The following is a 16084-nucleotide window of genomic DNA, read 5'->3' on the forward strand; positions in this document are numbered from 1 at the left end:
GTGTGTCTGCTAAGTGTTCTGCCCCTGGAAGAGGTAGCAAGGTTCCACAGAAAAAGGTCAGAGTTGCTGCTGCTGAAGATGAGGATGACTAAGAGGAGGAAGAGGATTGTTGAGGATGAGGAAGCTGAAGCCGGTTTGCCCTCTCCCTTCCTCTGAAGCTGAAGAAAAAACTCTAGTAAAGAAATCTATATGAGATACTCTGGCCAAAAATCAAACCCTAATGAAAACGACTTAAAACCATCAACACCAAAACCAAAAGGTCAAGAATCCTTCAAGAAAATAGGAAAAATCCTAAAACACTAAAAAGACTGAGTTCAGTAGATGATCTTAAAGTAAAAATATGAACAAACAGAAAAAGGTGGTTCTTTTCCCGAAGTGGAAGCCAAGTGCATCAGGGATGTGAATTGCTTCCAGATGACTAACCAGGAGTCTGGCCAAGGTCTCTAGCAGTGGAGGAGTTTCTTTACTCTTCTTCTTCTTTTTTTTTTTTAATTTCTTTAGTAAGTTTTTTTTAAGAGAATAGTTTAAACAGTTTGTTAAAATTTTCCATCTTACTTCATTTTTGTAACAGTTGCTATCAGGCTGTCCTTTTCATAACGCAGTGAGAACTTTCCCTACCCTGTCTGATAAATGTTGTCCAGGTTCCATTGCCAAGAATGTATTGTCCAAACTGCCTGATTCGCTTTAAAGTGAAACTCCACCCTTCCTTGGTTCTAACTATGTATGAAATGATACAATAGGACACAGTAGCAGTGAAGGTCAGACAAATGGAAATGGTGGGGCGACAAAAATAAACACATGAAATAAACTCAGTATTTTTAAAAATATTTTTATTGATTTCAAAGAGGAAGGGAGAGGAAGAGAGATAGAAACATCAATGATGAGAGAGAATCATTGATCGGCTGCCTCCTGCACACCCCCTACTGGGGATCAAGCCAGCAACCCAGAATTGAACCGTGACTCTTCAGTCTGTAGGCTGATGCTCTATCCCCTAAGCCAAACCAACTAGGGCTAACCTCAGTTTTTTAATAAAGTAAAAAAGAAAAGACTAAATGTTGATGAGGATGTAGATAAAAGGGAACCCTAGTGTGCTGTTAGAGGGATTGAAATCTGGTACATCACTATAGAAAATAGTATGGAGATTCTGCAAACATTTAAAAATAGAACCACCATATGACTCAACAATTCCATTTGTGGCAATTGATCTAAGAAACTGAAAACACTAATTCAAAAAGACACCCATGTTCACTGCTGCATTACTTATAACAGGCAAAATATGGAAGCAACCTAGGTGTCCATCAATAAAGATGATGTGAAACACATACACACATATACACACACTGGAATGTTATTCAGCCACAACAAGAAAAAGAAATCTAACCATTTATGATAACATATTTGAACATAGAGGGTATAAGGCTAAGTGAAATAAGCTGGACATAAAATTACAAATACTGTGTGCTTACACTTATATAGTGACTTTAAAAAATAAAACAAATGGCCGAAGCCGGTTTGGCTCAGTGATAGAGCGTCGGTCTGCGGACTGAAGGGTCCCAGGTTCGATTCCAGTCAAGGGCATGTACATTGGTTGTGGGCACATCCCCGGTAGGGGGTGTGCAAGAGGCAGCTGGTCGATGTTTCTCTCTCATTGATGTTTCTAGCTCTCTCTCTCTCTCTCCCTTCCTCTCTGTAAAAAAATCAATAAAATATATTTTAAAAATAAATAAATAAAAATAAAACAAATGAACAAACAAAAACTAAACAAACTCACAGATACAGAGAATAAACTGATGGTTTCCAGAGGGGGGCGGGAGGGTGGGGTGGGAATAGAGGGATGAGCAAAAAAGGTGAAGGGGATTAAAAAGTACAAATTGCCAGTTATAAAATAAGCCACAGGTGTATAATGTACAGCACAGAGAATAGAGTCAATAAAATCATAATAACTAAGTAAAGCAATAGATGTTTACTAGATTTATCATGGTGATCACTTCATAAGGTATATAGTATTGAATCACTCACTATATTGTACACCAGAAACAAATATAATACTGTATGCCAACTATATATTTTTAAAAATGTATGTGGCAGATTGTATTGATCCAAAAAAATATTTTTTTAAAAAATAATAAAACACTGAGTTTATTTAATGTGCATATTTTTGTCTCCCTAGATTGTATTGATTCCAATTATTTGTAGTTCTCCCTACAAAAGAATTATACAGAACTGCCTATTGCCATGGGGCTTCAAGTGAGCCTCCCAGGGGGAGAAATGAATCAATGTGATCTGCTTTAATTAATGCACTGGAAACAGAACTGAAGTTATGTCATGACCAAGCCGAGGCTTCAAGAACTATCATGTGGCCCTGAGACTGGAATGTCTTAAGATTAAGTGCTGCTCCTTCGATCTGAGTCCCATTAAAAAAATAGATGCATCCACGTACATAGAAAAGAGTCTATGTAACACATATGTATATGTATGTGAACCACATTAAAGAGATACACACACACACACACACACACACATATGTGCGCATTTAAAAAAATAAAGACAAGACACCATAAAATTCTCTCTTCAGATGCAGGAAAACCATTTGATAAAACTGCACATCCATTTTATTATTAAAAACTGTCAGCAAACTAAAAATTGAAGAAAACTTCCTTATCTTAATAGAGAGCACCTACAAAAAAACCTACAGCTGACATCATAACTATTAGATGACTCAATGCTCTCCTCCTAAGATTGAGAACAAGGCAAAGATGTCCTCTTTCATTACTTCTATCCAACAGTGTCCTAGAAGTCCTAGCAATAAGACGAGAAAAAAAAAATAACATACAGTTTGGAAAGGAAGAAAGAAAAGTCACTACTTACACACATTTCTTCCTATGAACATCCTACAGAATCCACAAAAACACTTCCTAGAACCAGTGAGTGAATTTGGCAAAGTCACTGCTTATAAGCTCAACATATAGAAACCAACTGTTTTTCTGCTTACTATCAGTACACAATTGAAAGATAAAAAATTTTTAATTCTGTTTATAGCAGTTTGAGAAATATAAATGTTTAGGGATACATTTTAAAAACATGTACAAGTCCTGCACACTAAGAATTACAAAATAGCCTGGCTGGGTGGCTCAGTGGGTTGGAGCATCATCCTATACACCAAAAAGTCCAGGGCACATAACCAGGTTGCCTGTTCGATCCCCTTGCATATGGAAGGCAACAAATCAATGTTTCTCTCTCTTATGTCTGTCTCTTGCTCTCTTTCTCATCAATAAAAATATATCCTCAAAACATATATACAGCCAAAACTGGTTTGGCTCAGTGGATAAAGCGTTGGCCTGCGGACTGAGAGGTCCCGGGTTTGATTCTGGTCAAGGGCATGTACATTGGTTGTGGACATATCCCCAGTAGGGGGTGTGCAGGAGGCAGCTGGTCGATGTTCTTCTCTCATCGATGTTTCTAGCTCTCTATCCCTCTCCCTTCCCCTCTATAAAAACTCAATAAAATATATTTACAAAAAAACCAAACAAATATATATACATATCTTCAGGAGATAGTTAAATAAAAGAAAAAAATCATTACAAAATATTGCTGAGAAAAATTAAAGTCGCAAACAAATGAAAAATATGCCAGTTCATGGATTAGAAGATTTGATATTGTCAAGGTAGCCATTCTCCACAAATGAACATACAAATTAAATACAATACCAATAACAACTCAGCAAATTAAAAAAACACACACCAAAAACAGAGATTGACAAACTGATTCTAATATTTACATGAAAATGCAAAGAACCTGAATTCCCAAAACAATCTGGAAAAAGAAGGATAAAGCTGGCCAACTTAAACTTATTTCAAGACATACTTTTAACATACAGTGATCATGTTAGATGATCTACATTAATAAAAGAGAAATATGCAAATTAACCATCACTACTACACCCACAAGCCAATCAGGAGTGAGTATGCAAACTAACCCAACCAAGATGGCGACCGGCCATGGAGCCGGAGCAAGCAGGAGGCTTAGGTTGCCCTGGCAATGGAGGAAGCCAAGCTTCCCACCTGCCCTGGCCTCTGCTCAAGGCTACATCAATTATATCAATTATATAAAATAAATAAATCCTAGATACTTGCTTTCAGCTGGCCCTGGCCTCCACTCAAGGAGGCACTGAAAAAGAAAAAAAGAAAAGAAAAAAAAAAAAAAGAAAAAAAAGGAGGAGCTGGGATCTTGGGTCACGGGGGTGCGGGGGGGGGGGGGGAGCACGCGGGGGGAGGAAGAAGGTGAGGGGAGGGAGAGGGGGGTGATCAGGCCAGAATGAGACAGAAGAGGCCGTTGGGGGTAAGCAGACCAGCAGGGGGGCCAGTTGGGGGTGAGCAGGCCATCAGTGGGGGTCAGTTGGATGTGATCAGGACAGCAGGAGGGGGAGCAGTTTGGAGTGAGCAGGCCATCAGGGGAGGCACATGGGGGCGAGCAGGCTGGCAGAGTGGTTAGGGGCAATCAGGCAGGCAGGCAGGCAGGTGAGTGGCTGGAGCCAGCAGTCCCAGATTGTGAGAGGGATGTCTGACTGCCAGTTTAAGCCCGATCCATGTAAACCCGCAGTAGGATATCCTTCGAGGGATCCCAAATTGGAGACGGTGCAGGCTGGGTTGAGGAATACCCAGCATAAGAACAAATAAAGGGATCAATGTAAGAGAACATAAAGTCCAGAAATAGACCACACATATATGATCAACTGATTTTCTACAAAGTTGCCAAAGCAATTACCTGGGAAAGAGAAGTCTTTTCAGCAAATAACATTGGAACAACTGGATATTCATATGGGAGTGGGAAGGGGGTGGAAAGAACCTTGATTTCTACCTCATGTCTTATACCAAAATTTAGATATATCAGAGATATAAATATAAAACCTAAAAACTTTAATGCTATCTAAAGAAAACATCAGAGGCAAGTATTTTTTTAGACTGGTTATACAAAGCAATACCTATAAAAGAAAAAGTATGGTAAATTAGGTTTCATCAACATTTATAATCTCTGTTCATCAAAAGACATGGTTAAGAAAATAAGTAAAAAAGCCATAGACTAAAAGAAAACATTCACAAAACAGATCTGACAGAAGACTTATATCCAGAACTCAATAATAAACTTTACTTTAAAACTTTCAGTTATATAATTCACCCATTTTTCTACTATATGTGGGGTCTTTTTCTTATTGATTTGTAGAAAAAGCCCTTTATACAGTAAGCAAATTATTCTAGCTTGATTGGTCAGAGCATCATCCAATATGCCAACGCTGAGGGTTTGATCTTTGGTCAGGGCACATACTAGAATCAACCAATGAATGCAAAGTAAGTAGAACAACAAATCTATCTCTCTTTCTCTTCCCTTTCCTCTCTATCAATACATAAAGAAAAAAAGAAAATTAGTTCTGTGATATGAGTTACAAATATTTGTCCCAGTTTATTTGTCCTTTTACATTGCTCCTATTTTTAAATGCAAAATTATTTCTTTTTGTGTAATTGAATTAATTTTGTTTATAGCATCTGAGTTTTAAGTTGTATAGAGAATAGACTTCACTATGCTGACATTGTTTTTTAAAAGATCTTACAGATTCTCTTCTTACTTTCACTATTTCATTTTTGTTGCATTTAAATCCTTAGTCATTCTGTAATTTAATTTTACTTAATTCTTCTATTTTTCACTTTTTCCTTAATAATAAAGGCATTTGTGGCCATTAACTTTCTCCTCAAAACAGCTTTTCATAGTAGTTGGTAAGATATACTCCCCTTTCCATCCCTTTCTAGACAGTTTGTATATGTAACTTTTTTTTTAATTTTATTTATTTTTAACAGAGAGGAAGGGAGAGAGAGAGAGAGCCAGAAACGTTGATGAGAGAGAAACATCGACCAGCTGCCTCCTGCACACCCCCCACCAGGGACGCGCCCGCAACCAAGGTACATACCCCGACCGGAATCGAACCCGGGACCCTTCAGTCCGCAGACCGACGCTCTACCACTGAGCCAAACCGTATAAGTTACTTTTTTATTTTCTTTTGAACCCCATGGCTATATCTAGTAATGTATGCATCTATAAAATCTTCAAATTATTAAGATTTAAACCACTTATTATTTATTTTAATTAGATTGAATTGTGATCAAGAAATATGTACTTTGTAGCCAGGTATACAATCAATTTTTACAAATGTTTCTTAAAGGAACAAATGTATATTTTCTTTTTGAGGGGTATAAAGATCTAGTATATATCTCCCAATACTGTTATTTTAGCAATCTTTACACTTTTATATATTGAAATTATCATAGTTTACTTTTCACCTTAAATTCTACCTCAAATGCTCTTAATAATGCTAATCCGTTTTGTGTGTGTGTGTGTGTGTGTGTTTTTCGGTGACTTCCTTCTTCTGTTTTGCAATTGCCTACTACCTCTTTAACTGTTGCTTTATTTTCAACCTTTTTCATATTATTTTATTTCTTATATATAACATATAGATGAATTTAGTAACTTATTCCAATCTGAAAGGATCTAGAGGACAGAATAATTTAATTCATTCTATTTAATGAAATGACTTGCATACTTGATTTTAGTCCTTTTCTCTCATGTTTAATTTTCCATGAGTGTACAGGTATACTTCATTTCATTGCTCTTCACTTTACTGTGCTTTGCAAATATTGCATTTTTTTTTTAACAAATTGAAGGCTCGTGGTAACCTTGCATTGAGCAAGTCTATTGGTGCCATTTCTCAACAGGCCTGAATGGTCAGCATTTTTTTTTAGCAATAAAGTGTTTTCTAATTAAGGCATGTACACTGTTTTCTTAGACATATGCTATTGCACACTTAATAGACTACAGTATAATGTGAACATAACTTTTACAGGCACGGGGAAACCCCAAAATTAGTGTGAATCACTTTATTTTTTTTAATAGGAATATTTTTTAAAATATATTTTTTATTGATTTTTTTACAGAGAGGAAGGGAGAGGGACAGAGAGCTAGAAACATAGATGAGAGAGAACATCAAAAGGTCGCCAGTTTGACTCCCAGTCAGGGCACATGCCAGGGCTGCGGGCTTGATGCCCAGCAGGCAGTCTGCAGGAGGCAACCGATCAGATTCTCATCATTGATGTTTCTATCTCTCCCTCTTCCCTACTCTCTGAAATCAATAAAAATATATATTTTCTAAAAAGACAAAGTGATTTAAGGATTACTCTGATTTATCATTTTGATAAATAAGCAATCTATAGCCCAAACTGTCTTGTCCAAGTTGCACATTAAGCTAATAGTAGTACAAACCATTAACTTTCTGCCAGTGCTTTGTTAACTGAAATGATACAACTGTTCTCTTCCTGTTGAGGTTCTCGGATGTGGTCACCAGAACACAAGCATCGGCATCACCTGGGAACTTACTAAATGCAATTCTGAGACTCTACCCTAGACCTAACTAAAGCACAAACTCTGAGGTTGAGGCTCAGCAACAGTACATTCCAATCAAGGGGATAGACTCAATTTTACTAGTGTCTTATTTTTTGAACAAGATTTAAAAGAAACAATAAAAAACTTTCACATTAAAAGTCTGTTTCTAGCCCTAACCAGTTTGGCTCAGTGGATAGAGCATCGGCCTATGGACCGAAGGGTCCCAGGTTCAATTCCGGTCAAGGACATGTACCTTGGCAGCAGGCACATCCCCAGTAGGGGGTGTGCAGGAGGCAGCTGATCGATGTTTCTCACTCTATCCCTCTCCCTTCTTCTCTGTAAAAAATCAATTAAAAAAAAAGTCTGTTTCTAATTAACATCACATTGGTAATAAAGTTCGTATACTTCCACTCAAAGTGGATTATCATCTGCATTACAAATTTAGAAAAAAGAGAATACCTTTTTAGTCCATCTTTTTACTCCATTATATCCTTTGGTTACCAGCTGTCTATGAAAAAAGCTGTTGAAGAAGTGAACCTAGAAGAGACATCAAATACAAGCACCCACATTATATTAGGCCCAGGTTTAACTAAAAAAAAAAAAGGAAATTTAAACTCCTTGAATATAAGATAAACAAAAAAAGTGAGGGGAAGTTTCTTCTTTAAAATAACCAAAATATAAAAAAATACACTGCATGGTTCTCAGAAGATTCTATTCAAATTTTCATTAGAATGACCTTACAGCTGTGGTCTATAGTTAGAACTGGAATGGACAGTAAATAGATTACCTGAATCCAATCAAGTAGACAAGCAACCTGACAGATTTCTCCAAATCAGGTGATCAAGTTGAAAGAAGCTATGAAAGAATGAGGTAATAATTACCTTGAACTAAGGGTATGGATTACAAAACTAACCTCATATGAAGAATGTGAATTTGGAAATTCTTGTTGTCATAACAACTATAAAAAGGCCATAGTTTAATCATTTCTAGCACTGAAAGAATTACTCCAGTCATATGGAGTATCATGTCCTGCATCCATGGCTTCAAAGTTTTGGCTTCTAAATTAGTATCAGGCCACCTGAGACGGTAAAACAATTGTGGTCTTAAATGTTTTCTCAGAAACTTTGACTCACTTGAAATGATACAACTGTTCTCTTCCTGTTGAGGTTCTCAGATGTGGTCACCAGAACACAAGTATCAGCATCACCTGAGAACTTGCCAAAATGCAATTCTGAGACTCTACCCTAGACCGACTGAAGCACAAACTCTGAGGTTGAGGCTCAGCAATCTGGTTTCATAAACCAGAGGATTCTGATGCACATTTATTTTGAGAACCATGTGGCTTAAGATACAGGTTTTTAAAAGAACTTACAGTAGCTATTTCTAGAGCAGTGAGTCTCACACTTTGTACTCATCAGAATCTGGAATGCAATCTGACAGATTAGCCTCATGATATAACATATTTGCGATTCTAAGTGGAAAGTCATGACATTTTGTCTATATTCATAAATAGTATTGGAATCTGATATTCATTACATTATCTGTTTAATCTGTTAGACTTACAAAAGTTTATAAAGCATTTCGAAAAGTTTTGATTGTTGAAATCAAAGGCTACTCACTAAGCAATTTGAGTAGTACTCAGAAAGAAATTTATATATTACATTTTAAGAATAGTTTTAATATATAATTAAGCTAAGGGAATTTTAAAATTTAGTTTGTATTTGAACTGAGTATCAACGATTAATCCAAAATAAAGTGAAGCTAAATACTACTTTACCACTTTTAAAAGATAATAAAACTAAGTTAAATTTAAAAGCTTAAAGCAAATAGTCCCTTTTGTGTATCTTCCACTAAGAAAAAGCCATCTCAAGATATCAACAATCAGCCTTAGCTGGTTTGGCTCAGTGGATAGAGCCTGAAAGTCTTAGATTCGACTCTAATCAAGGGCATTGGTTGCAGGCTCCTCCCTGGCCTGGCTCTGGTCGGGGCTCATGCAGGAGGCAACCAATAGGTGTGTTTCTCTCATATTAATATTTCTCTCTGTCTTTCCCTCTCTTCTACTTACCCTAAAAATCAATGGAAAAATATCCTCTGTGGTGAGGATTAAGAAAAAAAAAAAAAAGATATCAACAACCATATCTACTTTGAAACAAATAGTAGGAAACACCAGCAATCATGACTTTCTATGCAGAAGTGATTTTGTAGAACATAAGCCCAAACCTAGCATCTGATCAAGACAAATTTTTTTTAAAAAATTTAAAAAAATTTTTTTTTAAAAAAATCCAAGCAATATCATAATTATATAAAGTGTTTGTTTGTTTTTAATATACAAGGACTCTTGCTCCTAAAGAAGAGTAAGTTTTCACTTACTTTGTCTGGGACTGCATCCATTATCAGCTCACCATACATATTAATGACCTATAAAGAAGCCAACATAAAAGCAGCTTACTAATCCTATACAATTTAGAACATCCCACTCAAAATGAATAACACATTGATACTGCTAACAGTAATCATACCTTCGGTCAGTGGGGTTAGAGAATGAGTCACTTCAATAAGGAATAAAGAATTCTTGATTCCAAAAGATAACAGTGAGGCCAACACAGACGTTATTAATTATATTTGTTGTCCAACATCCTTTGCAACTTTTCCATGATGAGAACCTACAATACACTAACCTGGTCATTCAGCCAATTCTGACCATCCAGTGTCGTCAGATCATCCATATCCAGCATGTGCTTATTGTAGAAGACACGGAAGTTGCATTTTTGATGTCTGGCCCGATAGTTTGTTATTTCCCTATTGATAAATGGTTTTCTGAAACAGAAAGATTTTTAAATAGAAAATTAAAAACATGAGTTCTACTCAAATTATTACTAAGTATCTTATTTTAATCAAGAAAAAGTTATGTATGCTAAATTTTATTGTCAAGGGCTTAACTTAAGCATCATAGACAAACCTATTAGAAAAGTCTTCATTAAAGACATCTTTTAATCTTCCAAGGACATCTTTTTCACTGAGTGGAACCAAACTGCCATACTTCTTCATAACCTCATCTAGGAATCCTTAAATAAAGAAAGAAAGATTAAGGTAGAAAAACCATTTTCAGCATACTCCCAATACTTAACCTATATTTAACCTATCGTACTACATATGTCATACTATTAAAAAATCTTTGCCCTGGCAGGTGTGTCTTATTGGTTAGAGCAGTGGCCGGCAAACTCATTAGTCAACAGAACCAAACATCAACAGTACGATTGAAATTTCTTTTGAGAGCTGAAAACCGACTTCTGCACATGGGCCATGAAGTTTCAATTGCACTGTACGTGCATGCCCGCAGGTGGTATTTTATGGAAGAGCCACACTCAAGGGGCCAAAGAGCCGCATGTGGCTCGCGAGCCACAGTTTGCCGACCACTGGGTTAGAGCATCGGCCCAATTCCTGGTCAAGGTCACATACCTGGGTTGCAGGTAAGTGCGGGAGGCAAGCAATCAATGTACCTCTCTCAACTAGATGTCTCTCTCTCTACCCCCTACCCCTCAGATGAGGATTAACAACAACAAAATCTTTAAAAAAAAAATTTTTTTTTAAATTTTATTTCAGAGAGAGAGAGGTCAATGATGAGAGAGAATAATTGATCAGTTTCCTCAGGCATGCCTCCTACTGCAACTCGGGCATGTGCCTGCACTGGTAATAGAACAGTGACCTCCTGATTCATAGGCTGATGCTCGCAGAAGAGATTGTTTTTTGTTAATCCTCACCTGATGATATTTTTCCATTGATTTTTAGGGAGCATGAAAGAGAGGGAAAGACAGACAGAAACATCGATGTGAGAAAATCATATTGATTGGTTGCCTCCTGCATGAGCTCCGACCAAGGCCTGGGCTGGGTAAGAGTCTGCAACCAAGGTACATGCTCTTGACCAGAATTGAACCCGGGACCCTTTGGTCTGCAGGCTGATGCTCTATCCACTGAGCCAAACCAGCTAGGGCAACAAAATCTTTTAAAAGTTATGATTTGTGAAAAAAATAAAATGAATCACGCCCTTATCACATAGAGAAATGTTCTAAGACATTTCACATTGGATTTCTAAGCTGGCAATGCACTGTTAGAGAGGAAATGGCTAGCTAAAACTAAAGACTGACATCTTTCAGTAGTTTAATCTTACAGCAGAATCCTATCTCTGAAAGAGTGAAATATACTAGTAAAGGCTTAATTATCTGATTGAATGTGTCTATCACATTTGGTAACTGAAGGAATTATTTTTTTAAAAAATCACAATTAGAAGACTGGCCAGTGTGGCTCAGTTGGTTGAACAATGTTCCATGCACCCAGAGGTCCTTGGTTAAATTCCTGGTCAAGGCACATGCCTGAGTTTCAAGCTCAATCCCCAATAGGGGGCAAGCAGGAGACAGCTGATGCATGTTTCTGTCTCTCTCCCCCTTCTTCTCTAAAAATCAATAAAAACATATATATGTGTGTGTATATATATATATATATATATATATATATATATATGTGCTAAATATAAATATAATATAAATGTAATGCATATATTTAAATCACAATTAGAGGGAATGAACTGTTGAGATTGCGGTCAAAGGATCACTTGGTAAAGGTGTGTAATCTCTCATCTCAAAGAAAGGGACAAATTCAAAGGCATTTTAAATATATAATTTGATAGTGTTATTATACTCTGAATAACACTATGAGGTAAGCTTAACTGGATAACAGCAGGTAGCATATTTTAAGAACGGACACAGAATTAAGGAAGACTTCTTAGCCAGAATATAGAATAGTCTTCAGGTCAATTTAGGTAATATGTATATGCATTTTAATGGCTTCCAAAATGACCCACTGAATATACCTAAAAAGGCCCTAGGAGATAAAACCAGGACATATTCTAAGTAAATACAAAGAAGTTGAGGAAAGGCTGAGAGGCTCACAAAAGTGCAGATGTGACTTGTGCTATTCACTGATGCTGAATGGAGAGAGCAACAGCCTCGCTAACCATCAGTCTGACAGTTCAGTCTACTAGGCTAACATGGGAAAAATAAGGACAATACACATTTATTTTACTCAGCTACCTTTCTAAGAATGGCCTCTGCTACACATCGACACAAAATGAACAGAAAGGACCACAACACAGTGACTGTCTTGGGAATGGAGTGTTTTGTACAGGAGAGGGGCAATAAAGGATGTGAAAAACCCACTTTTCTTCCTGTTAGTCTCTCATCAGAGTGGCTCCCAATTGGAAAGGCTTAAGAGAAGAGCAAAGGTCAAGGTATGGCAAACAGCACAGAGTTGTTTGCTTAAACCTGATCTAGGCTTTAGGCATACAGAAGAGAAAAAAGGAGGTCCCATCATCCAGGTTAATCAGATGGAGATTTGGGGCTTCTAAGAAGGAATAGAGCATACATTTACCTACAACATTTACTATGTCATACAAGGGAGAATGGGTCCAAACAGAAGATAAAGAATCCCAACATCTGGGAAATTGCATTTAAGACATTTTATCCTATATAATAAAAGCATAATATGCAAATGGACCAAATGTTGGACCACCCATCACTATGATGGGCACTGACCACGTTCAACACAGGAACCGCCCCCTGGTGGTCAGTGCGCTCCCACAGGGGGAGCACCACTCAGCCAGAAGCTGGGCTGCCTCTGCTGCAGGCAGGCGGTAAAGAGCAAGGGTCATGGACTGCGAGAGTCCCGGACTGCAAGCCAACAGTCAGACATCCCCCGAGTGGTCCCAGACTTCGAGAGAGCGCAGGCCAGGCTGAGGCACTGGGCCTCTAGTATAAAAATAATTCTCCTAATAATAAAAGATTACAGTTTAGGCCCAGGAACCTTAATTGAAACTTCTTAAATAAAAAATCAGGCTCATCTATCTAGGGCATATGGACTCCAATGCCAAACGAGTACCGTGGCAAAGAGGTGGAGATATCGTTATAGTTCTTCCCCCTTATTTGTACTTTGGTTTTCACTTTCAGTTGGTAAACATGGATTCCTAATGCATAGGAAGGCCCTACCTAAATCTTCAAGGAGAATTTTAGATGACAATGTCTCACTGACGCATACTATTCACTCACTGAGACCATAAGCCAAGCACTGGTGTTACCTCACTTCATCCATGTAAACACCCTCTGTGTTAGACAGTATCCCTATTTTACAAATGGGAACCGGAAGCTTAGGGAGGTGAAGTAACTTTCCCAAGGATCCCTAACTAGCATATGTCAGAACTAAGACTGATTGTAGGTCAAGCGACCAGACACTGAGCAGTTAGCCCTTATGCTATGCCACCTCCAAAACAATAACTACCTATCTTTTCCCTACAACTTGTGTTCACTTCCCCTTCCCCTTTTAACACGGGTGGGCCAAGAATTACGCAGAAAACAGACTTAAAATAAGAGTTAAGTCCATTATTCTTTTTTTTTTAAATTGAGGACTTTTTAAAAAAAAAAGATTTTTTTATTGATTTGAGAGAGATAAAGAGAGAGAAATGATATGAGAGCAAAATGTCAATTGGCTGCCTCCTGCACACTCCCTACCAGCGATCAACCTGCCACCTGGGCATGTACCCTGACCAGGAATGGAACCAGCAATCTTTCAGTCTAGGGCAGTGGTCAGCAAACTCATTAGTCAACAGAGCCAAATATCAACAGTACGACGATTAAAATTTCTTTTGAGAGCTGAAAACCGACTTCTGCACATGGCCCACGAACTTTCAATCGCACTGTACGTGTGCGCCTGCACGTGGTATTTTGTGAAGAGCCACACTCAAGGGGCCAAAGAGCCGCAGTTTGCCAACCACTGGTGTAAGGGATGACATTCTAACTAACTGAGCCACACTGGCCAGGTCTATTATTCTGGCTATCACCAAACTAATGAACCAAAAAGGAAAAGTGCATTTGGAATACAATTTCTTTTACTTCAAAAGAACTAAAATTTCAATGTGATCAAGAAGCAAAGGACAAAATATTAGGGGGGAAAAAATAACAAAAAACTACAGTTCAAATTATAGTCCATCCTGCAAGTACAAAAGGTAATAATTTAAAAAATAAAACCTGAGGTATTATTTTAGAAGTTAAATTGGACATGCCAAAACCTGTTTGGCTCAATGGATAGAGTGTCAGCCTGCGGACTGAAAGGTCCCAGGTTCGATTCCAGTCAAGGGCACATACCTTGGTTGCGGGCACATCCCCAGTGGGAGTTGTGCAGGAGGCAGCAAGTCAATGTTTCTCTCTCATTGATGTTTCTAGCTCTCTATCTCTCCCCCTTCCTCTCTGTAAAAAATCAATAAAATATATTTTTTTAAAAAGAAGTTAAATTGGACAGTTTTTTATTGAAATAGCATTCCATCCTAAAAGTGGAAATAGGTTGTGTTATGCACATAAGAAATGCAACCACTTGGTTCTCCAAAAAATATAATACACATGCCAGAAATCAAAAGGAAGGTACTGATGTATTATATAATATATATGCCTGAAACTTATGTAAGTTTGTTAATATCACCCTATCAAATTCAATTAAAACATTTTTAAATAATGAAATATAAGAATAAACTTAAGGTTTGTGCAAAATCTAAGTAAAAAGCATTATAAAATTCTATAAGGGACAGATAGGTCAATAAATGGAATTCTTTGTTTTTAGACAGGAAAACACAAATATTGTAATCAATGCAATTTCCCCTAAATTAATCTATAAATGAATACAATACCAATGAAAAGTCATGGTTTGTTTATAATTTTAAAAAATCCAAAATTCCTCTTGAGACAAAAATGTGAGAAATTCCTTTAAACTTTTTAAGGATTAAAAGGGAGCAGCGAATAATGAGCAAGAGAAGAAACAGAGAGCCTAGTCCCATCAAATTATAAAACTAAATAGCAATCAAAGCAGAACAATGCTAGCAAAGAAACAGAACCAATGGCAGGTGGCATCTCATGACCCTGGGGAAAAGATGAATCAATCAATAAATGGTACTAGAACCAGTGACCAATTATTTTATTCACAGTTGGAATTCATCTTGGTGTAAAGAATGAGGTAGGGATCCATTTTACTTTTTTCCAAATGGCTAAATGTAAAAATAACACATTCATGGTCTAGAAGAAAGTGGGAATGAATATTTTTATAGTATTCAAACAGGAAGAAGCTTTAATTTTAAGTTTTTCCCCCTAAATTATGACCATAAATATTTTAAAACAAAGTGGCAATTACCCTGTAATTATTTTATAACTTTACGCCCTTATAAACATGTTTTTCTTAAACATATAAACAATACACTATATTTACTCTTCTTGAATCTGCTTTTTGTCCTTCAATACATGTTATTTCTTACCTAAGTCGATTCAAAACAACATACATGGGTATGCCATATTTTAACCAATTCCCTATTGATGGCCATTTAAAAGTTAATTTTTAGCTCTCTAAGTAATTAAAACCTTTCACATATCTTTGTTCTATTGGTTGCCAGAACAGTCCAATTTCTGGATCAAAGGACAACTGCATGTCTAAAACCTTAACTTTCACCTATGAGTTTTGTTATACACATATACAAGTTTTTAATGTTTATGAAGTTAGATTGGTATATTTTTATTGATTGAGTTTCCCATCATGCTTGATTATTAAAATAGTTCCTTGTACTTATTTTTTA

The 16084-nt window shown here is 36.9% G+C and overlaps 1 protein-coding gene across 1 annotated transcript in view; it reads right to left on the minus strand.

The window, feature by feature from the left end:
• Positions 1 to 16084, minus strand: part of SENP5 (SUMO specific peptidase 5) — a 52063-nt gene that overhangs the window by 14325 nt on the left and 21654 nt on the right. The window contains exons 3-6 of the mRNA XM_084871620.1: positions 10385 to 10490; positions 10104 to 10242; positions 9796 to 9843; positions 7885 to 7962 (exon numbers count right to left, since the gene is read on the minus strand). Of these exons, the coding sequence (XP_084727746.1) occupies positions 7885 to 7962; positions 9796 to 9843; positions 10104 to 10242; positions 10385 to 10490 (371 nt within the window). The remainder of the gene's footprint in view (positions 1 to 7884; positions 7963 to 9795; positions 9844 to 10103; positions 10243 to 10384; positions 10491 to 16084) is intronic.

Source organism: Pipistrellus hanaki (genome assembly GCF_964339955.1).
Source record: "Pipistrellus hanaki genome assembly, chromosome: 2".
Classification (NCBI taxonomy): Eukaryota; Metazoa; Chordata; class Mammalia; order Chiroptera; family Vespertilionidae; genus Pipistrellus; species Pipistrellus hanaki.